Raw genomic sequence first — 22,965 nt, 5'->3', positions numbered from 1 at the left:
GACTAAGGATAAGTGGTAACTTTGCCCTGCCATTTGCCAAAGATAAGTTCTAATATATGCTTTGAATTCCCTGTGATCTTTTGCTGTGAGGTTTCCTTCCTTGGTTTCCTTCCTTTACCTTCTTTCATATTGATGACCGTGTTTCTGTGTTTCTGTGTGTAACACATCTTTAAGCATCTTTTGCAGGGCTGGACGAGTGGCAACAAATTCTTTCAATTTCTGTTTGCAATGAAAAGTCTTTATTTCACCTTCATTCACAAATGATAGCTTTGCAGGATATAATATTCTGGGCTGGCAGTTGTTCTCTCTTAGTACCTGGGCTATATCTCGCCATTCCCTCCTAGCTTTTAGAGTTTCTGATGAGAAGTCAGCTGTGAGTCTGATTGGAGATCCTCTGAGAGTAATCTGACGTTTCTCTCTTGCACATTTTAGGATCTTTTCTTTATGTTTCACTGTGGAGAGTTTAATTACAACGTGTCGTGGTGAGGATCTCTTTTGGTCGTGTTTATTAGGGGTTCTGTGGGCTTCCTGTACTAGGATTTCTCTGTCCTTCTCCAAACCTGGGAAATTTTCTGCTAATATCTCACTAAAAAGGCCTTCTAATCCTTTTTCCCTCTCCATGCCTTCAGGAACTCCTAGAACCCGAATGTTGGGTTTTTTAATAGTATCCTGAAGATTCCCGACAATATGTTTCAGATTTCTAATTTCCTCTTCTTTTCTTTGGTCTGACTGTATCCTTTCCTGTTCTCTGTCTTCTAAGTCCGATATTCTCTCTTCTGCTTCACCCATTCTGTTTGTAAGGCTCTCTATTGTGTTTTTCATTTGATCTATTGAATTCTTCACTTCAGTCACTATCACAGTTTCCTGTTGTACTAGTTGTTTCGTTTCATTTTGATTCCTCCTTAATATTTCATTTTCACGAGAGAGATTTTCTATCTTGTCCATTAAGGATTTGTGTAGTTCCAGAATTTGTTTTTGAGAACTTCTTAATGTTCTTATCAATTTTTTGAGATCTGCTTCTTGCATTTCTTCTATGTCATCATCTTCATAATCTTGAATTGGGGTGTCTTTTTCATTTGAGGGCGTCATGGTGACTTCCTTGTTTTTATTACCTCGGTTTTTGCGTTTGTTATTTGGCATATTGGAGATATTTGGTTTCTTCACTGTGGTGCTTTTTCTTGTTATACTATGACTCTAGATTAAGTGGACTATCTGTTTTTGATGGAGCCTTAGGGCTTGAGATGGGTGTGGCCTGAGAGCTCTGTTTGGTGTGCCAAAGGTGACACTCCCAGGTTAGGCGTGGTAAATCTCTCTCTCTCTCTCTTTTTTTTTTTTTTTTGATTCAAAAGGGAAGTAATTCCGCACAGCTGAACGAAGTTGGAGGTAGTTAGCAGGCAAATGATATACCCACAGGAGCCAGAGATCGGAAGCTCTTCCCCAAGATCCCCACAGGGAATCTGTTCGGCCCTCAGAGTGGGCTCAAATTCTCCTTCAGCCTCCCACTGGGTTGCCAAAGTTACGGAATTGTAGCGTCTCTGGAGAGTGCTCACATGAATTCCGTGAGTTCTCTCCCCCACCGTCTCTTTTTTCACAGTCTCAGTTCAGTAGCACCACAAATTTACTAGCTCCTAATCTCCTGTTAATTCGCCCCGCCCAGAGTCAGGTTTTTCTGCTAGGCTCAGGGCCGGTGCAGACCTGAGGTCGCTCTGCTTATGACGTATGTCCAAGATGGCGCCTGCTCTTTGTCTTGCTCGCCCTTGAGAGGTGAGCGGAGAGAGAGAAACCCGTGTCCGTACTAGTCACCCTTTTTTCTCTCTCTCTCTCTCTTCCAGTTAGCCTTGTGAACTTCCCCCCCCCCCCGGGGGTCGTTCCCTCTAGTCTCCTCTCTCCGCTTGCCTGCCGGTGTCTCGGGCTATTGAGGTTTGGCTCACCTCGCGTTCCAGCGCTGGTGTGTTGAGTCTGCCGCTGATGTCCCGAACTGTGGGCTCCCACGCTCTCCACGCAGGTCCGCTGTGAGTCACGCGTTCCGGAAGAGTTTCTTGTGCTGTTTCCTCCCCTACTCTTCCTTGAACCTGCAGTATCTCCACTTTTATTAAACTATCTCTCCCCAGACTATCAGTGTGCTCCCTTCCTATTCCGCCATCTTGCCGGACTCCCTAGTTAAATAAATATTAAAATGTATGAATATTCATTGGATTATAATGATGATAGTTGCCTGGATGCATTTCTTAAACCAACTACTTATGCTTAGATAAAGAAACTGAAATTTCATAAAGTTTCATGGGCTCAATTTCACGTTATTAACATTGTTCATCAGTGCCATAAATGAGCAAACTTTCCTTGGATCCACTAGGAAGCTTATCTATAGTCTGGGTAACTAAAGACCTGGATTAGTGATATATCTAAATTATGCTTAAAATCTTCTTGTGGGGATTATACGTGTTTCAGCCAATGGATGTAAAGAATAACTTGTAGGTAAAAACTAGGCATATGGTAATATATGCAAGGCCTTTCTGCTTATAACTATAAAGAGGGGCCAATGCTGTGGCTAGTAGGTTAAACCTCTGCCTGCAGCACAGGCATCTCTTATGGGTGCCAGTTCAAGTTCCGCTTACTCCACTTCTGTTCCAGCTCCAAGCTAAAGGCCTGGGAAGGCAGTGGAAGATGGCCCAAGTGCTTGGGCCCCTGTACCCACAAGGGAGACCAGGAGGAAGGTCCTGGCTCCTGGCTTTGGATCGGCCCAGCTCTGGCCATGGTGGCCATCTTGGGAGTGAACCAGCAGATGGAAGACCTTTTTCTCTGTCTCTTCCTCTCTGTGTATAATTCTACCTCTCAAATAAATAAATTTTTAAAATAAAAAGACCTATAGAGAGATTAATTTCCATAAAGACGTGAAGAATGAGACTGTGATGTGAGTTTTCTCCCTTTGAGAACACACAACTCAAGTCAGAAACTTTCATCTTCACTTTCCAAGTGTATATGAGTGTATGCATGGATGTAGATATTTATGTTATCTGATTCCAAACCTTTACTGCTGGAAATTAAAACTAGTGGGCATGAAATAAACAGGCTAAATGTGTATATTTATTTCTTATCAAGAAAATAGTAGAAGTAATATGGCTCAACAACAGATCTTACTAGTTTGTAAGATGTTTCTAAGGAAGGAAGTGTCAGATAATGGCAGTAGACTTTGTCTCCATTCCCACCACTGTCTAGACACCCTGTATGTATTCTCTGCTTTTGGACACAGAAAATCCACATGCATGCTTCTGTAGAACAAGTTAAGTGGAGAGTTGGAGATAGTCTTGGAGCTGTCACAGTTTGGTGTCTGTGAAGAACATTGGAACTAAACTCAAAGCATCAAAAGTTTTCTTTCTAGGTTAGCCAATGGCTGTTCCCATGAGAATAATATGATTTATTTCTTTTTTTTTTACCTATATAAGAATTTTCTTTCAAGCATTCCAGGAAGTCTTCTTACGGATCGTCTTTATGATAGCTGGCTTCATGTTTTGGATGAAGGAAACAAGAAAACTCAAATAGCAGCATTTCAAAGGTGATAATGCAGTAATTACTCTGGGGCTTTCTAAAAAAACCTCCATATTTTCTTAAAAAAAATCAGCTTCTATTTTGCCATTTTATCTATTAAATCAAGACCTATGACAAAGGGTTTCATTTGGTCATGCATGTGGAGATTAGTTTAGAAAAGGATACCAGTCTTCCCTCTGTCATTCAGTTTTTGCTTGTCTCCAAATGTTATTTTTATGGAGTGGATTATACACAAGCAGAATATTTGACATTTACAAAGAGGAAATCATTGGCTCAAGACAGAAGCTAGAGTAATAATCGAGTAGTAGTCTTTGTGTAACATTATCAAAAAGTCAGCTAGCCAGAGAATTCTAAAAGTGGTTCAGGAATTTAATTGAATGACACATTTGTGTGTGCATTAATACCTGGCATGAGTCTTTTAGACAATTAATAATTCTTGCACTCTTAAACTTGTGCTACTACTTTAAATAGCAAAGGAGCTATTTTTATTTAATTTCTGTTTAAATTTATCAAGAAGCTTTCAGTTGGCTACATTCTAGAGTGCAATGACTATTTTAAATATGCTTCTATTAAATTGAGTTCTAATGGTATTTGCTGCACTTAGCACATAATGTAGTAGATTCAGAGAAATATTACAGAAAATATTTTGAAGACATTTTGCTACATTCCCCAGTATTTTAACTTGGTTGTGCTAATGGCATTAAAGGCATTTTGCTCCATTTCATCAGTAAGTACAATGTTTTAAATTAATGTTCTTGCTTTAAGAATGCATTTTTCTGTGTTTAGGCTTTTCACACTACTTCCAATACCCAATGCTACTATCTTACAGTCCATGTTTGGCTCCTTATTTAAAATAGCCATGAATTCAACATCTTTTAATGAAACAACTTCTGACCTGTCCACGCAGGTAGCTCTAAGCCTGCTTTGGCCACGTATTTCTGACATTTCAGAACGAAAAACAGAATGGCGAAGAAAGGTAATTGCATGTCTAGTTTTTACCCGTAGGGAGCACTGTCTCTACTTTGTGTCTAAAATTCAGTGTATTAATTCTGATGGATCATTTTGAAGTGCACACTTCAGGTACTCCTCTGGAATATATTCATCCTTCTTGCATTCACTAATGGATTGGGAGAGCACTGAGTCACTTTTTTCCATCCAAGAATCAGGACAACAGATTCAAGATAAGCTTTAGAAAGAAAAAATTCATGTGGTATAATAGAAATGAACCTGGGCTTTGATGTTGTAGGAAACAAGGTTCTATGCTGGCATCACCACTGAGTGTGACGTTGAACACTGTTTCCCAGCTGAAGATTTTTATTTATGTACTGGTTATAATTACAGTGACGCAAGAACTGGGTGACACTGCCTGAATGTCTGGGCAGTGTGGGTGCACCCATTGACCTTGCTCTGCTAATTGTGACTCATGCAGAGATATGAGTCTGATTTCTGCTCTGCTGGAAGAACATAAAAATGAGCCTACACTAAGCATCAAAGAAGCTGAAAAATAGATTTCTGTAAAAATTAAGCATAGGAATGTGAGAGGGAGGTGGAGGATGGGAAGAAGCATAGATGGGAGGCAGGTAGGGGAGGAAGTGTCACTATGTTCCAAAATCTGTGTATATGAAATAGATGAAACTTCCCTAACTTAAATAAAATTTAAAAAGAATGAGCCTAAGATTCCAGAACATCACAGTGGAGTGACAACATGACAAAGTCAGGCTCATCCAGAAAGTGAGGCAGAAGGCTGAGGTGAGGTGGGGCAGTGCACAAGGAGAGACTGCAGTCAGACAAGCAGACATTTTTTCTCTACCTGCCTCCTTTCTTGCCAATAGAAGCTGCTGAGAATCTCTGCTTCCTGAGTACAGACTACTTTGAAATTGAGATTCCCAAGTTTGTGTCTATTGGGTGCTATATGAATATTAAAATGTGACTATACTTTTTCACCTCAAACCTCCTAATTGAAAATGTCATATCTCTAAAAATGTAGTCATCAATGTAAGCTGCCCACAAAAAAGGTGCAAACTGAAAGTGTTAATCCATGGATTCAAAGAATTTAGATATCTGTTGCACAAATACTCTCAAAACTGATAATGTTTCATAGAGAAAAATGGGTTTATATGTTTTAATATCAATGCTGAATTTTTGGAGTTTCACATTTTTGTTAGATCCACAATTCATATATGAAATATGGGTTATAGTGATGCAAAATATAAAAATACATTTTATTTTGGCCTTTGTGTTACAGGTTGCCCTTGTTCAATTTCTAATTGAAAATTACGTGAGGATTTTTAGGAGTGACATCTTCACCTGCGTTGGAGAAATCACAATAGATCCAAAAAGCTACCCTGCAACTGCAGGTACCCTGGATCATTTAATTGCCTTTGGTTAGACCACTATGTACCTACCTAGACTCTGTTGAGTAGTATATTACGTAGCCCAGTCAAAGAGGTGCAAGTAGTATTGTTCATGTACAAACTGAGCCACCTGAAGCTCTAAAAATTTTGATTATCTGTTCCTCTAAGTGGCATAATGAGGAGCCCCTCCTGATCTCTGTCCACTAGGAGTGCTGCCCTCATGTGTGTGCAATGGTGATGCACACAATGCCCATCAAGTGCCCTGTGTATGTGTCTTTAAGTCGGATTTTGGAAACACAGTCATCTATCAGGCTACACATGACTTTTACAATGTTTTAAATTAAAGTTCTTGCTTTAAGAATGCATTGAGTTGACTCAGTTTATGATTTGGTATAAGGAGGTTAACTGAGAAAGCATTTAGATACCTTATTGAAAAGGTATGCACCTGAGCAGTAAATCCTTGGAATTCAGCTGTTTGTTACTGATCACCATTTCTTTGAGAAGCAATCCTTGATCAGCATTCAATTTGCAGGGGCTGCTGATCAGTAAGAAAGCATTTTGGTTCACTTGGCCAGATGTCACAAGGAACAAGGCCATTGAGAATTATTCCACACAACCAATGACACCAACTGGTGAAAGAGGAATAAGGTCACCCACTGACTTGCCTGAAGTTCTCAGCCCTCAGGAAGAAGGGGCCAGAGAATGGCTGAGGAGTAGGCTCAGAAAACTTGTGCAAAGAAAGAGATTCCTGTGATTGGAGATAGTAGGCAGTGGTTAGGCATTCCAAATGCCAAATAAGAAATCCCAGGGGCCGGTGCCATGGCTCACTTGGTTAATCTTCCTCCTGCGGCACCGGCATCCCATATGGGCACTGGGTTCTAGTCCCAGTTGCTCCTCTTCCAGTCCAGCTCTCTGATGTGGCCCAGCAGGGCAGTGGAGGATGGCCCAAGCACCTGCACTCATGTGGGAGACCAGGAAGAAGCATCTGGCTTCTGGCTTTGGATTGGTGCAGCGCTGGCTGTAGCGACCATTTGGGGAGTGAACCAATGGAAGGAAGACCTTTCTCTCTGTCTCTCTCTCTCAGTGTCTATAACTTTACCTATCAAATAAAAAAAAAAAAAAAAGAAAAGAAATCCCAAAGTGAGAGGAGCCTGACTATGAACAGAGATGATTATCAGCTTCTGATTTATTTGGAATATCAAATGCCTTTTAGCTTTTCAAATGAGACTTGATAATGAACATGCAGTTTAAACTTAGCATCAGGAAACTTGCACCTCTACAGGCTAAAAACCTCACTGTATAATGCAACAAGCTGTGGCTAGCCTTGTCTGGCAAATATTCCCACTAAAGAATTGAACATGAGACTGTTCAAACTCTAGATTTCATTAGCAGTTCTATGATATGGGAAAGTAGAACATGTTCTCACCACTTGGGTGCTGGGTGCCATTTCAGGGTTTAGACATTTCTATACAAGAGATGCAATTTCTTTCTAGCCACTTCAATACGTGTGCTATAGCCTGGGATCACTGTAAATGAGCATCTCTGACTTCAGCTTTGCATCTAAACCTCTCATTTCTCCCTCAGATTGTCACATGAAGAGAACTCAAACGATACATTCAGTAAGAAAGTGGCTGAATCAGTGGGGTCTTTGTAGAAACAAGGATTTACAGCCCAAAGAACCTATCCCGAGCTCACCTCGGCCAGTTCAGCTATTTGAGTCTCTCATTCAAGATGTTTGTAAAGAAGACAAACTGCCCAGATCTCTACTGGTAGGTCTCATTTTGGTTTTCAACAACCCACCTTTGGAAGGGTCAAGTCTCCTCGTCTGTCTGTCACCCAAGTGGAGGAATCATTAGATAGCCACCAGCATTGGCTAAGAAGCTTTATTCGTGCTACTTCAATGAAGGAAAATCTTATGTAGGCATTTCAAGTGATATGGAAAATTCAACAGGAAAGAAGATACAGCTATCTATGTCACTGGCTTCAGCAAAGCACCCCATACACATGCACAGGAAATTCCCAATGGGCTCTGTGTGTCTGAGTCTTTGTGAGTCCACCTCACCTTCACATTCTCCACTTGTCTCCTTCAGAACCTGAACTATCCACTGATCTCAAGTTTCTTATCATTTTCTCTTCTATACAATTCAATCTTACCACTCAACATACCTCACATGTATTCCATTTCTCTCTCCAAGGCTTCAACATAAAAATTCATCCACTGGCATGTTTTACTCTTTCCACTCTAACAGAACTTGTGAAATGAAAGCTGCAGATTGGGGACTATTTGACTGAAAATTGGTGGACTATAAAGTCAGTGGTAAATTTATTGAGGGTCCAGTATCTCACCAAGTTCATCTTTTAAGTAAGGGAATCTTAGACTAGAAGTGAAGAAACTCATAATGTCAGGTACACAGTAGATATGGCACTGGACTTTGCATCTTTCATGGTGAATACTGGCAAATCTGTGAGTATCATCACCCCCAGTAAAGGAAAGTCTTAGTAAAGTTCTTTTTTGTACCCAAGGTCACTGAGGTAGGTACTTGCTGGTGGTGTACTTGGCTGAAGATGCCCTAGAGAGAAAAAAAGACTGGGAAGGGAACATGAGGCCCAAATAGTGGGACCCCTGCCACCCATGTGGGAGACTGGGATGGAGTTTCTGGTTTCTGGCTTCAGTCTGACCCAGCCCTGGAGTTGTTTTGGCCATTTGATGAGTGAATCAGCAAATGGTAGATCTTTCTCTGTTTCTCCATCACTGTTGTCACTCTGCCTTTCAAATACATACCTAAATAATTAAACAAACAAAACAACAACAAAAAGAAAATGCCCTAAGATACTTGACTCTGAGAATTATTTTTCTGTATTTGTTATGAAGATAGAGCAGTAGGAAACAAAAGACTAGTGACACAGGAATGCAATCCTAAGGTTTCTGAGAGGAGACAGGTTTTAAAGTGACGTGGCAGACCAGGAGATAGAAATGGGGTATATAGTCACTTGGAGGGGAATAAAGGAATGGAAAATAAATCTAGCAATATGATGTCCACAATTATTGGACAATTAATGTGGCAATTATTGGTTTTTGGGGAGAATGAGTATATAACGTTTGCTTATAAAAGAGCAATTCCATAGAGGCCTAGAAGCAGAGAAATTGAATTTAAAAGTAAAAATTCACTGCAAAGGATGACATTGTTAAATCAAGCACTTAAGCTGTTTTGTTGTATGAACATGGAATGACTCTGGGTACAAAGTGCATTCAGAGACACCAAAATGAGATCTCTAAATTTGATCTCTATTCTTGTTCTCCAGACCTGTAACCTTGTATGAAATAGCTTTCTGTCACAACAGGGGCATGCTTGTGCTTGGGACTTGTGGATATGAAATATCATATGATTTTATGCCTTTTATTTTATCCAAAGGATATGATTCTTTTAATTGAACAGAAAGGTCCACTTACAAAGGACATTTTCAAAAAACATGGCAATGAGAAATCATGCAGAACCCTAAGGTACAAACTAAATTATGAACGCCATGTGAACTGGGAGAGTGAGTCTGTTATTGATGTTGCAACTACATTAAAGGTAGGAAAAGTGCTAGCATCATCCATGTATGGTATGGAAGCTGTGGGATGGGTTTCCTTAATGATGATGATCCAAGAATAATAATAGACCTGTGGCATTAAGATTGTGGAAAACATGCTATAAAGTTCTTATTAAAAGCAGCTACTCTCTCAGTTTAAAATCCCATGGTTTGCACATGCTTTCCTCAGCCTCAAGAACCAATACAAAAATACCATCATTTTTATTGCTACTCGAAAAAAAAAAATACTGTCAGACCTACCCTTCTATATACAAAATCCTACCCAAGCAAGTATCCTGCATTGGGTAACTTTCACACTGTCTTTGTAACAAAGGATAATTTTCCACACAAGACTTCTGAGCTTTTGAAAACTGTTAAGAGAACTGTGCTGTAGCAGCACATACTCTGCTTCACAGTGAATCAACAAATACTCAAAAGAGACCATCAGAACCTCCATTCACATTCAGTTCCTCATCACCCTTTCTCCTGTTTCTTTTTTTTAACTTTTATTTAATGAATATAAATTTCCAAAGTACAGCTTATGGATTACAATGGTTTCCCCCCCCATAACTTCCCTCCCACCTGCAACCCTCCCCTTTCCCGCTCCCTCTCCCCTTCAATTCACATCAAGATTCATTTTCAATTCTCTTTATATACAGAAGATCAGTTTAGCATATATTAAGTAAAGATTTCAACAGTTTGCACCCACATAGAAACACCAAGTGAAAAATACTGTTTGAGTACTAGTTATAGCATTAAATCACAATGTACAGCACATTAAGGACACAGATCCTACATGAGGAGTACGTGCACTGTGACTCCTGTTGTTGACTTAACAAATTGACAGTCTTGTTTATGGCATCAGTAATCACCCTAGGCTCTTGTCATGTCTGCACTTTAAAAATGGTATGTGAAGGATTTTTACCTTTTTGCGTTCCTTCACTTTTACCACTCTGATATGCTTTGTTCGTAGTTACTACATTTAACACACTATCCTCAGTAGAGAGTGTGGAGTAACCTTGCTCCCAACATAAGCCTTTACCTCAAAATCTCACTATCAATGCAGGTGTAATAGCCATAATTATTTCAGAAGACTGGACATTCCGTTCAACTCCATGAAAAATAAATACAGTTTTGAAATGATACAACTAAATCACAAGTATTTCAGTATATTTCTATATGTGAGAAATAGTAGAATGGAGAAAAAATTGAATTGATACATTTTACTACTTCTTAGAAGCTGTGTAAAAAATATGGTAGTGTGGTTGTGATTTCAAACAGGTTCTGAAAATTCCACTGCAATTATCCAGTTGATGTTTCCTTCCCCCTCCTCATATTTGGCCATAGGACACATAGCAACAATATAGTAATGGCTCATTTTGACATGACTGTGCTTAGACAATAATATGAATAACATGTTGAGTTTTACCCCCCCATAAGGTATACACATGAAATCAATTTAATTTCCAGCAAGACTCAGTGATTCTCCCTGAAGACTTTGCAATCTGATCCTTGATAACACCATGTCATACAACTAGAGAACTGTTTTAGGGTAGGAATAGGAATGTGAACAGGGCCACACTGATTTTGCCACTGAGGTGTCTAGAAGCAGAGGCCTAACATGATTTCCTTCACATCTTCTGCTTGGCTTGTGTTGTGGCTGTAAGAACTAGCTCCACTAATGTGCAGTGCCTCAGGATCCAGGAAACCACAGAAAAGACAAATGACCCAAGTGTTTGTTAGTGTGGTTTGCATCAGCCCAAGGTGCACTGAGTCTGCCAAACTCCCAGAGCCAGCCAGTGTTCAAGTGGTTCTGCTTTCCGCTTACTGGGTCCACTCCGTGGAATACTCAGTGAACACTCCTTACTTCCATGGAAGTCTACTGGACACTGATCACACAGTAAAGATATTACTAGAATGAAGCTCTCTTTTCATTGCTCTATCTTCAGTAGTAATTGTTTCTGGAACAAATAATAGCTCAATAAATATTAAAAATGAGTGAGCTTCACTGGCTTATAATGAAGATAGCTTCTTGAGTGCATTTCCTAAACCAGTTGCTATTACAAAGGTTCATGGTCTATATAATGAGACCAGTGCAAACAACATTAGCAAGCATCTATAACAAGTTCCCTACATGCCATCATAAAGAAAATGAAAACCTGAGAAAGTTTAGGGTTCAATTTAATGATATTAACATTATTCATCAACACCATAAGTAGACTGATCTTCCATGGCTCCACTTAGGAAGCTCATCCATTGCTCTGAAAGGCAAAGACCTGAAATTGTATTCTATATAAATTATGATTGTCTCCTTTCTGTGGGGATTGTATGTGTGCCAGCCAGTGGGTTGTGCAGAATAATGTGTAGGTAAGAATTGGGTGTCTGGTAACCTATGCTTACAACTGGAAGAGTTGAATCTATAAAGACATGAAGAGTGAGGCTGTAATGATAGTTTTCTCCTTAGGAACCCACACAGCACAAGTCAGAAGGCCTACTCCTCCCTTTCCATGTGCATGTGACTGCATGGATGAGTGTGGGTACTTATGTTATTTGATTCTAAACATTTCCTGCTAAGAATTAAAAGCACCAGGCCTGAAATAAACAGGCAATATGTGTATGTTTATTTCTTGTTAAGAAAATAATTGAATGAGGATGATTCATCAGCAAATCTCGTTTGTCCTAGTTTGTAAAATGTACCTAAGAAGGAATTGACAGATGATGGGAGGATACATTATTTTCATTCCCATCATGCCTAGAACCCTCATTTATATTTCTACTTTTGGCCAAAGTGCAAGTCTGTGGCTTGACATGTGGAAATAAGTGGAGAGTTGAAAGCAAGCTCTTTGTAGGTCAGAGTTGGTGGTATCTGTGAAAAAATTGGAGACTAAACTGAGTACTTCAATTAAAGTTTTCTTGTAGGTTAGCCAATCATGTTTTCCAGGAGAATAACTTTTTTTTTTGAATCCCTATAAGGGCTTTTTAGGAAGTATCCCAGGAAGTATATTTACGGACGACCTGTATAATAACTGGCTTTGTGTCCTGGATAAAGGGAATGAGGAGACTCAAATAGCAGCAATTCAGAGGTGAGGATACCAATAATCTCTTAAAAATATCAGCTGTTTTAGCACTTTATCCATTAAAATCATGACCACAGCCTGACATCGCGGCTCAATAGGCTAATCCTCCACCTTGTGGCGCTGGCACACCGGGTTCTAGTCCCATTCGGGGTGCCGGATTCTGTCCCGGTTGCCCCTCTTCCAGGCCAGCTCTCTGCTGTGGCCCAGGAGTGCAGTGGAGGATGGCCCAAGTACCTGGGCCCTGCACCCCATGGAAGACCAGGATAAGCACCTGGCTCCTGGCTTCGGATCAGCGCGGTGCACCGGCCACAGTGCGCCAGCTGTGGTGGCCATTGGAGGGTGAACCAATGGCAAAAGGAAGACCTTTCTCTGTGTCTCTCTCTCTCACTGTCCACTCTGCCTGTCAAAAAAAAAATCATGACCACTGACAAGAGTTTTTGGTCACACAGATGGAGGCCAGTTTAGAAAGGTATGTGGGTCATGCATGCTGCTGTCATTCCTTTGTTTCTCTTAACATTATTAATACGGAGTCCTTGACCTTTGTACTCATCCTGAACATACTGCCTGGATACAGGAGGAAATTCATAAGTTCAAGTCAAAGGCAAGGGGCCCAACTGATCATTGGTCTTTGTATATCATTGTCAATGTGTTAGCTAGCCAGAGAAGTCCAGTGGAGGTCTAGGAATTGAATTCATGACATGTTTGTGTGTGTAGTCCTAAGCTGTGATGAGTCTATTTGATAACTGGAAACCTTTGTACTCTTGCCATGGGTGGCATTCTTGTGCTACTACCTTACAAAGAAGCAAAGAGGTACATTCATCAAGAAGCTTCCAAGTGGTCAAATTCTGGCATTTAATAAATATCTTAAATATGCTTCTGTTACATTAGATAGTAATGAGATTTGCTCAATTTAACACGTGACATAGTAGATTTGAAGAAATATTGCAGACAATACTTTGAAGACACATTAGGACATTGACCAGTACTTTCATTGGCTTTTGCCAGTAACAAACAAAACATTTAGTTCCTTTTCTCTGGATGTACAATGTCTTCAATTAAAGTTCTTGTGTTAAGAGTATACTTTTCTATGTTCAGACTTTTAGGTAAGCTGCCAAAATCGAACTTTAAACTCCTGTGTTCCCTATTTGGAGTCTTAGAGAAGATTGCAAAGCAATCATCTTTGAATAATATGACAGCTTCAAAGTTGTCATCTTGTGTAGCTCCAAGTCTTTTTTGGCTACGTGGTTCCACAATCTCAGCAAGAAGAAAGGAAAGAAGGAGAAAGGTAATTAGATGTCTCCTTTGTATGCCCTAGGGAGCACTGTCTCCACTTTGCATTTACAGTTCACTATCTTAATGCTGATGGACCATTTTGAAGTTCTCACTTTAGGTACTCCGCTGGAGGGCCATAGTCATTCATTCTTCTGGCAGTTGTGGGCAGGTGAGATAGTAAGCGAGACATTGATAGCAGGGGATCATTTCTTATTTCCCATCTGAAAACCAAACACAAGACTGATAATAGTGTAAAGTAAGAAGAGAGTCACATGATGATAGCAGCTTGGAGTGTGGCCAATGTTATGGTACAACAGGTTGGGCAGCTGTCTATGATATTGGCATTCCATATTGCAGTGATGGTTCAAATCCCAGCTACTCTGCTTCTGATCCAGCTCCCTGTTAATGTGCCTGGGAAGGCAGTGAAAGATGGTTCCCTGTATTTTGTGGCCATTTGGAGAGTGAACAAGCTGATGGACTGTCTCTTTCTCTTTCTGCCTTTTCCTCTCTGTAACTCTGCCTTTCAAATTAAAAAAACACATTTAACAAAAAGGAAATGAACATGGACTTTGTGTTGTACAAAACAGTCTTCAAGTCTAGGTCTCTCCATTGAGGGAGACATTTGTAAGCCAAGGCTTCCTCAGTTGATAAATGGTAGAAGCTGTAACTCAGAGGAGCTGAGTGACTGCTAGGGTGGCTTTGGCAATGTGGGTGTGCACACTGAACTCCCTTTGCCAGTTGTGACTCATTCAGAGATATGCCTGAATCTGATTTCATCTCTGCTCATGGAATATAATATCAACTGAAATTTGAAAATATCCTAATGCATTCATGATGCCAAAGGGGCCAAGATTTTCTCTAAGTTCCTTCAGAAAGTCATACTGAGATGAGGCAGGGCATTGCACAAGGAGAGACTGAAGTTAGAAAGGCATATATTTTCTCCACTTGCCTCCTTTCTTGCCAAAAGAATTAAACAAGAATCTTTGATTCACAAGTTTAGGATACACCCCTGAAAGTGAATTCCCCAAGCTTGCATCTATTTTGTTGCTTTACAGATTTCAGAATGGGATATATATTTTTACTCTAACCATTCTAGAAATCTTAATTGAAAATGTCATATCTGTAAAGAGGTATTCATTGATGAAAAATGCTGAAAACTAAGTTCAGAAATGATAATGTTAATCAACTGACTAGAATAACATAAAAATATGTACCCAAGTGCTCTCAAAATTGACATAATTTGCCAGAGAAAATGGATTTTCATACTTTTTTGTCAACTCGGAATTTTTCCTGAAATTCTGAGTTTCACATTTTGTGTTAGGTATACGATTTTTGTATGGAATAAGGTATATACTGTTGCCAAATATAAAAATTCATTCTATTTTTGCCCATTTTTGTTACAGGTTGCCATTGTACAATTTCTAATTGAACATTTCTTCAGCATTTTTGGGGAAGACATTACCTTCCCCGTGGAAGAAAATGCAATAAATCAGGACAACTGCTCAGAAATATCAGGTACCCTGGATTGTTTAGGTGATTTTGGTGACAAAGTAACACTGATTCACCCTGCAAATGACTGGGTAGGCTAATGCACAAAGAAAGAACTTAATCCAGGTTTCTTATATGAATGGCAGAGATCAATGTACTGGAGCCCAAACTACTTGTTTCAGTTCATTGTGGCAGCAAAATGTTTTGAAATTCATGGCTGGTTTTTCATTATATAACCTTTCCATATATACTGAAAAGATGTTTTGAATCAAAACATTTTTGGAACCACAATATAGTAATACTTTTTAAATTTTTTTTTAACTTTTATTTAATGAATATAAATTTCCAAAGTACAGAATATTGATAACAATGGCTTCCCCCCCATAACGTCCCTCCCACTTGCAACCCTCCCCTTTCCCACTCCCTCTCCCCTTCCATTCACATCAAGATTCATTTTTGATTCTCTTTATATACAGAAGATCAGTTTAGCATACATTAAGTAGAGATTGCAACAGTTTGCTCCCACACAGAAACATAAAGTGAAAAATACTGTTTGAGTACTAGTTATAGCATTAAATCACAATGTACAGCACACTAAGGACAGAGATCCTACATGAGGAGTAAGTGCACAGTGACTCCTGTTGTTGACTTTACAAATTGACACTCTTGTTTAGGGCCTCAGTAATCACCCTAGGCTCTTGTCATGAGCTGCCAAGGCTATGGAGCCCCCTGAGTTCACCGACTCTGATCATATTCAGACAAGGCCATGGTCAAAGTGGAAGTTCTCTCTTCCCTTCAGAGAAAGGTACCTCCTTCTTTGATGACCCGTTCTTTCCACTGGGATCTCACTCGCCGAGATCTTTCATTTAGGTATTTTTTTTTCCCCAGAATGTCTTGGCTTTCCATGCCTGAAATACTCTCATGGGTTTTTCAGCCGGATCCGCATTCCTTAAGGGCTGATTCTGAGGCCAGAGTGCTGTTTAGGACATCTGCCATTCTATGGGTCTGCTGTGTATCTCACTTTCCATGTTGGATCGCTCTCTCCCTTTTTTATTCTATCAGCTAGTATTTGCAGACACTATTCTTGTTTATGTGATTCCTTTGGTTCTTAGTCCTATCATTATGATCAATTGTGAACAGAAATTGATCACTGGGACTAGTGAGATGGCATTGGTACATGCCACCCTGATGGGAGTGAATTGGAATCCCCTGGTATGTTTCTAACTCTACCGTTTGGGACAAGTCAGCTTGAGCATGTCCTGAATTGCACATCTCTTCCCTCTCTTATTCCCACTCTTATATTTAACAGCAATCACTTTTCAGTTAAGTTTCAGCACTTAAGAATAACTGTGTATTGATTACAGTATTCAACCAAAAGTATTAAGTATAAGAAACAAAAAAAATACTAAGAGGGATAACATATTAAGGTGCTCATCAACAGTCAGGGTGAGGGCTGATCAAGTCACCATTTCTCATAGTGTTCATTTCACTTTAACAGGTTTCCTTTTTGGTGCTCAGTTAGTTGTCACCTATCAGGGAGAACATGTGGTATTTGTCCCTTTGGGATTGGCTTATTTCACTCAGCATAATGTTTTCCAAATTCCTAACAGGGATCACTTTTCAGTTAAAATTTAAACACCTAAGAATAATTGTGTATTAATTTAATTCTATTTTTCCACAAATGGTTTGAAGACCTTTCTACATATTGTCAATATGCTCTAGATTAAACTCAAGTGAGGGGTTCTAAACAATGCCTGTTTGATTTAGTTCCCTTTTCCACTCGATAGTCTCCCAGTGCTTTTTCAAGCAGTTTGAAGGAAACTGGCATCATTGAGGAAAAGGGTATTGTCTTCCTGTCAAACAAGCTTTCCAGAGTGAAAAATCTCATGGCATCATTTTCCTGTGGTATTATTTTTGTTTCTCTGTCAGCTTCAATTTATCTCTAAAATATAGACAAGAGAATATATAAATCTCAGGCTGCTTTATGTGTTAATCAGATGCAGATGTAAACTAAAACAGCTGAAAAAGGAAAAGAATTCATAGGGCAGTAGAGATTCCATTGAAACTGAGAGCTAGCTAGTACTTCCCAACCTAGCTAACTGCAGGCAACAAGCACTCTACTCATAGGTGGAGTTCAGGATCAGAACTGGAGCACATGTGTCATTGTCCCTTCAGATTGACTTTTCCTGGTTTTGTGAAATTCACCTCATCACTTACAGGAAAAATCTTTGGGAAAATCCATTTCATCAGGAATTGGGATGTCTCCAGTGTCTTAGAATATTTATACCAAGACAACCTGTTGTTTCTTTTTTACAGAACAAATGCATACATCTGATGCATCCACATCCACAAAAGTTATGATAATTAGCAAGAAGGCAACATTGACAGATGATCTCTAGACCATACCTGCTGCCAGCTCCACCAACTGTTCTTTCATTTTCTGAGTTCCTGAATTTTGACATTTACAGATACATATGACCTTTATCCCATATATCCTTTCACATTGGGCTAAAAGATATTTTGACAAATGTTCACAATATTTTTCTAAACTTGGATAAAATCTTTACCTTCTAGTGAAGAATGATGGAATATATTAGTAATGGAATGGATAAGAAGAACCTTAAACTAAGACTACCTCCAGAAAAGTCACATCTTTGGCAAAAGAAAGTGTACAAGATCTGATTTTCTTAAACATACTTTTTTATTGGTCCAATATATCTAGTTTAAATACCTTGGAGATCCTTTTTTAAAATTCCATGGAGATTCTTTTGATGACTTTCAATATAACATAAATATCTTTGCTACATCCAAAGTAATTAAATCTAAGAATGAATGCATAAAAAAAACCATTTTCACAAATCCCACTTTTTTTTTTTTGACAGGCAGAGTGGACAGTGAGAGAGACAGAGAGAAAGGTCTTCCTTTGCCATTGGTTCACCCTCCAATGGCTGCCACGCTGATCCGATGGCAGGAGCCAGGTACTTATCCTGGTCTCCAATGGGGTGCAGGGCCCAAGCACTTGGGCCATCCTCCACTGCATTCCCGGGCCACAGCAGAGAGCTGGCCTGGAAGAGGGGCAACCAGGACAGAATCCGGTGCCCCGAACGGGACTAGAACCCGGTGTGCCGGCCCCGCAAGGTGGAGGATTAGCCTAGGGAGCCACGGTGCCGGCCAAAATCCCACTTTTTTTAAAAGTATCATTACTATTTGTTAATTTTTTTAAACTTTTATTTAATGAATATAGATTTCCAAAGTACAGCTTATGGACTACATTGGCTCCCCCCCCCCCATGATTCCCTCCCACCCGCAACCCTCCCCTTTCATGCTCTCTCTCCCCTTCCATTCTTATCAAGATTCATTTTCAATTTTCTTTATATACAGAAGATAAGTTTAGTATACATTAAGTAAAGATTTCAACAGTTTGCACCTACACAGAAACACAAAGTGTAAAGTATTGTTTGAGTACTAGTTATAGCATTAAATCTCATTGTACAGCATATTAAGGACAGAGATCCTACATGAGGAGTAAGTGCACAGTGACTCCTGTTGTTGACTTTACAAATTGACACTCTTGTTTAAGGCATCAGTAATCACCCTAGGCTCTTGTCATGAGTTTCCAAGGCTATGGAAGCCTTTGAGTTCACTGACTCTTATCTTATTTAGACAAGGTCATAGTCAAAGTGGAAGTTCTCTCCTCCCTTCAGAGAAAGGTACCTCCTTCTTTGAAGACCTGTTCTTTCCACTGGGATCTCACTCACAGAGATCTTTCATTTAGGTGGTTTTTTTTTTTTTTTTGCCTGTGTGTCTTGGCTTTCCATGCCTGAAACACTCTCATGGGCTTTTCAGCTGGATCCGAATGCCTTCAGGGCTGATTCTGAGGCCAGAGTGCTGCCTAGGACATCCGCCATTCTATGAGTCTGCTGAGTATCTCGCCTCCCATGTTGGATCACTCTCCCTTTTATTTATTCTATCGGTTAGTATTAGCAGGCACTAGACTTGTTTATGTGATCCCTTTGGTTCTTAGTCCTATCATTATGATCAATTGTGAACAGAAATTGATCACTTGGACTAGAGAGATAGCATTGGTACATGCCACCTTGATGGGATTGAATTGGAATCCCCTGGTATGTTTCTTACTCTACCATTTGGGGCAAGTCAGCTTGAGCATGTCCCAAATTGTACAGTTCTTCCCTCTCTTATTCCCACTCTTATATTTAAGAGGGATCACATTTCAGTTAAATTTCAACACTTAAGAATAACTGTATTAATTACAGAATTAAACCAGTAGTATTAAGTAGAACAGACAAAAAAATACTAAGAGGGATAACGTATTAAGTTGTTCATTAACAGTCAGGGTTATGCTGATCAAGTCACCATTTCTCATAGTGTCCATTTCACTTCAACAGGTTTCCTTTTTGGTATTCAGTCAGTTGTCACCAATCAGGGAGAACATATGATATTTATCCCTTTGGGACTGGCTTAATTCACTCAGCATAATGTTTTCCAGATTCCTCCATTTTGTTGCAAATGACTGGATTTCATTGTTTTTTTTTTTTATTGCGGTATAGTATTCTAAAGAATACATATCCCATAATTTCTTTATCCAGTCTGCCGTTGATGGGCATTTAGGTTGGTTCCAGATCTTAGCTATTGTGAATTGAGCTGCAATAAACATTAGGGTGCAGACTGCTTTTTTTGTTTGCCAATTTAAATTCCTTTGGGTAAATTCCAAGGAGTGGGATGGCTGGGTCGAACGGTAGGGTTATCTTCAGGTTTCTGAGGAATCTCCAGACTGACTTCCATAGTGGCTTGACCAGTTTGCATTCCCACCAACAGTGGGTTAGTGTCCCTTTTTCCCCATATCCTCGCCAGCATCTGTTGTTGGTAGATTTCTGAATGTGAGCCATTCTAACCGGGGTGAGGTGGAACCTCATTGTGGTTTTGATTTGCATTTCCCTGATTGCTAGTGATCTTGAAAATTTTTTCATGTGTCTGTTGGCCATTTGGATTTCCTCTTTTGAAAAATGTCTATTGAGGTCCTTGGCCCATCTCTTAAGTGGGTTTTTTTTTTTTTTTTTTTTTGACAGGCAGAGTGGACAGTGAGAGAGAGAGACAGAGAGAAAGGTCTTCCTTTGCCGTTGGTTCACCCTCCAATGGCCGCCGCGGTTGGCGCGCTGCGGCCGGCGCACCGCGCTGATCCGATGGCAGGAGCCAGGAGCCAGGTGCTTTTCCTGGTCTCCCATAGGGTGCAGGGCCCAAGCACCTGGGCCATCCTCCACTGCACTCCCTGGCCACAGCAGAGGGCTGGCCTGGAAGAGGGGCAACCGGGACAGAATCCGGCGCCCCTACCGGGACTAGAACCCGGTGTGCCGGCACCGCTAGGCGGAGGATTAGCCTAGTGAGCCGCGGCGCCGGCTTAAGTGGGTTGTTTGTTTTGATGTTGTGGAGTTTCTTGATTCCTTTGTAGATTCTGGTTATCAACCCTTTATATGTTGCATAATTTGCAAATACTTTTTCCCATTCTGTCCGTTGTCTCTTCACTCTCCTGACTGTTTCTTTTGCAGTACAGAAACTTCTTAATTTGATGCAATCCCAATAGTTGATTTTGGCTTTGATCGTCTGTGCCTCCCAGGTCTTTTCCAGAAACTCTTTGCCTGTGCTTATATCTTGAAGTGTTTCTCCAATGCTCTCTAATAACTTGACGGTGTCAGGTCATAGATTTAGGTCTTTAATCCACGTTGAGTGGATTTTTGTGTAAGGTGAAAGGTAGGGGTCTTGCTTCATGCTTCTGCACGTGGAAATCCAGTTTTCCCAGCACCATTTATTGAATAGACTGTCCTTGCTCAAGGAATTGGTTTTAGATCCTTGATCAAATATGAGTTGGCTGTAGATGTTTGGGTTGATTTCTGGTGTTTCAATTCTGTTCCATTGGTCTATCCATCTGTTTCTGTACCAGTACCATACTGTTTTGATTACAACTGCCCTGTAGTATGTCCTGAAATCTGGTATTGTGATGCCTCCGGCTTTGTTTTTGTTGTACAAGATTGCTTTAGCTATTCAAGGTCTCTTTTGCCTCCATATGAATTTCAGCATCATTTTTTCTTGATCTGAGAAGAATGTCTTTGATTGGTATTGTATTGAATGTATAAATTGCTTTTGGGAGAATGGGCATTTTGATGATGTTGATTTTTCCAATCCATGAGCATGGAATTTTTTTTATTTTTTGGTGTCCTCTTCTATTTCTTTCTTTAAGATTTTGTAATTCTCATCATAAAGATCTTTAACATCCTTGGTTAAGTTATTCCAAGTTATTTGATTGTTTTTGTAGCTATCGTGAATGGGATTGATCTTGGAAGTTCTTTCTTAGCCGTGGCACTGCTTGTGTATACAAAGGCTGTTGATTTTTGTGCATTGATTCTATATGCTGCCACTTTGCCCAACTCCTCTATGAGTTCCAATAGTCTCTTAGTAGAGTTCTTTGGATCCTCTAAGTAAAGAATCATATCGTCTGCAAAGAGGGATAGTTTGACTTCTTCCTTCTCAATTTGTATTCCTTTGATTTCTTTTTCTTGTCTGATGGCTTTGGCTAAAACTTCCAGAACTATGTTAAATAGCAGTGGTGAGAGTGGGCATCCCTGTCTGGTGCCAGATCTCAGTGGAAATGCTTCCAACTTTTCCCCATTCAATAGGATGTTGGCTGTGGGTTTTTCGTAGATTGCTTTGATTGTATTGAGGATTGTTCCTTCTATACCCAATTTGCTTAGAGTTTTCATCATGAAAGGGTATTGAATTTTATTGAATGCTTTCTCTGCATCTATTGAGATAATCATATGGTTTTTCTTCTGCAATCTGTTAATGTGGTGAATCACATTGATTGATTTGTGAATGTTGAACCATCCCTGCATACCAGGGATAAATCCCACTTGGTCTGGGTGGATGATTTTCCTGATGTGTTGTTGTATTCTATTGGTGAGAATTTTATTGAGGATTTTTGCATCTATGTTCATCAGGGATATTGGTCTGTAATTCTCTTTCAATGCTGTATCTTTCTCTGGCTTAGGGATTAAGGTGATGCTGGCTTCATAGAAAGAATTTGGGAGGATTCCATCTTTTTCAATTGTTCTGAATAGTTTGAGAAGAAATGGAATTAGTTCTTCTTTAAATGTCTGGTAGAATTCAGCAGTGAATCCATCTGGTCCTGGGCTTTTCTTTGTTGGGAGGGCCTTTGTTACTCCTTCAATTTCTGTTTCAGTTATGGGTCTATTTAGGTTTTCTATGTCTTCATGGTTCAATTTTGGTAGATTGCATGTGTCGAGGAGTCTATCCATTCTGATAGATTTTCCTGTTTGCTGGCATACAAGTCCTTGTAGTAATTTCTGATGATTCTTTTTATTTCTGTGGTGTCTGTTGTTACATTTCCTTTTTCATCTCTGATTTTATTGATTTGGGTCTTTTCTCTTCTTTTTTTAGTTAGTTGGGCCAATGGGGTGTCAATTTTGTTTATTTTTTCAAAAAACCAGCTCTTCACTTGGCTGATTTTTTGTAATGTTTTATTTTGATTCAATCCTATTAATTTCTTCTCTGATTTTAATTATTTCTCTTCTCCTACTAGATTTGGGTCTGGTTTGCTGCAGTTTTTCTAGGTCCTTGAGATG

The 22,965-nt window shown here is 39.7% G+C and overlaps 1 protein-coding gene across 1 annotated transcript; it reads left to right on the top strand.

The window, feature by feature from the left end:
* The first annotated feature begins 4,341 nt into the window (after positions 1-4,341).
* On the top strand, positions 4,342-15,411 carry LOC149128575 (rho GTPase-activating protein 20-like). Its single transcript, XM_089306317.1, has 7 exons — positions 4,342-4,522; positions 5,792-5,903; positions 7,485-7,669; positions 9,314-9,475; positions 12,447-12,556; positions 13,646-13,835; positions 15,226-15,411. Exons 1-7 carry the CDS (start codon positions 4,379-4,381, stop codon positions 15,409-15,411), a joined length of 1,089 nt encoding a protein of 362 aa, XP_089162443.1. The 5' UTR covers positions 4,342-4,378.
* Positions 15,412-22,965: the final 7,554 nt, after the last annotated feature.

The sequence above is a fragment of the Oryctolagus cuniculus genome, chromosome 1, assembly GCF_051225735.1.
Source record: "Oryctolagus cuniculus isolate XC-2025 breed Fujian yellow rabbit chromosome 1, ASM5122573v1, whole genome shotgun sequence".
In the NCBI taxonomy this organism is placed as follows: domain Eukaryota; kingdom Metazoa; phylum Chordata; class Mammalia; order Lagomorpha; family Leporidae; genus Oryctolagus; species Oryctolagus cuniculus.
The sequence above is the reverse complement of the archived record's forward strand: the minus strand, read 5'-3'. Positions and strand labels throughout refer to the sequence as shown.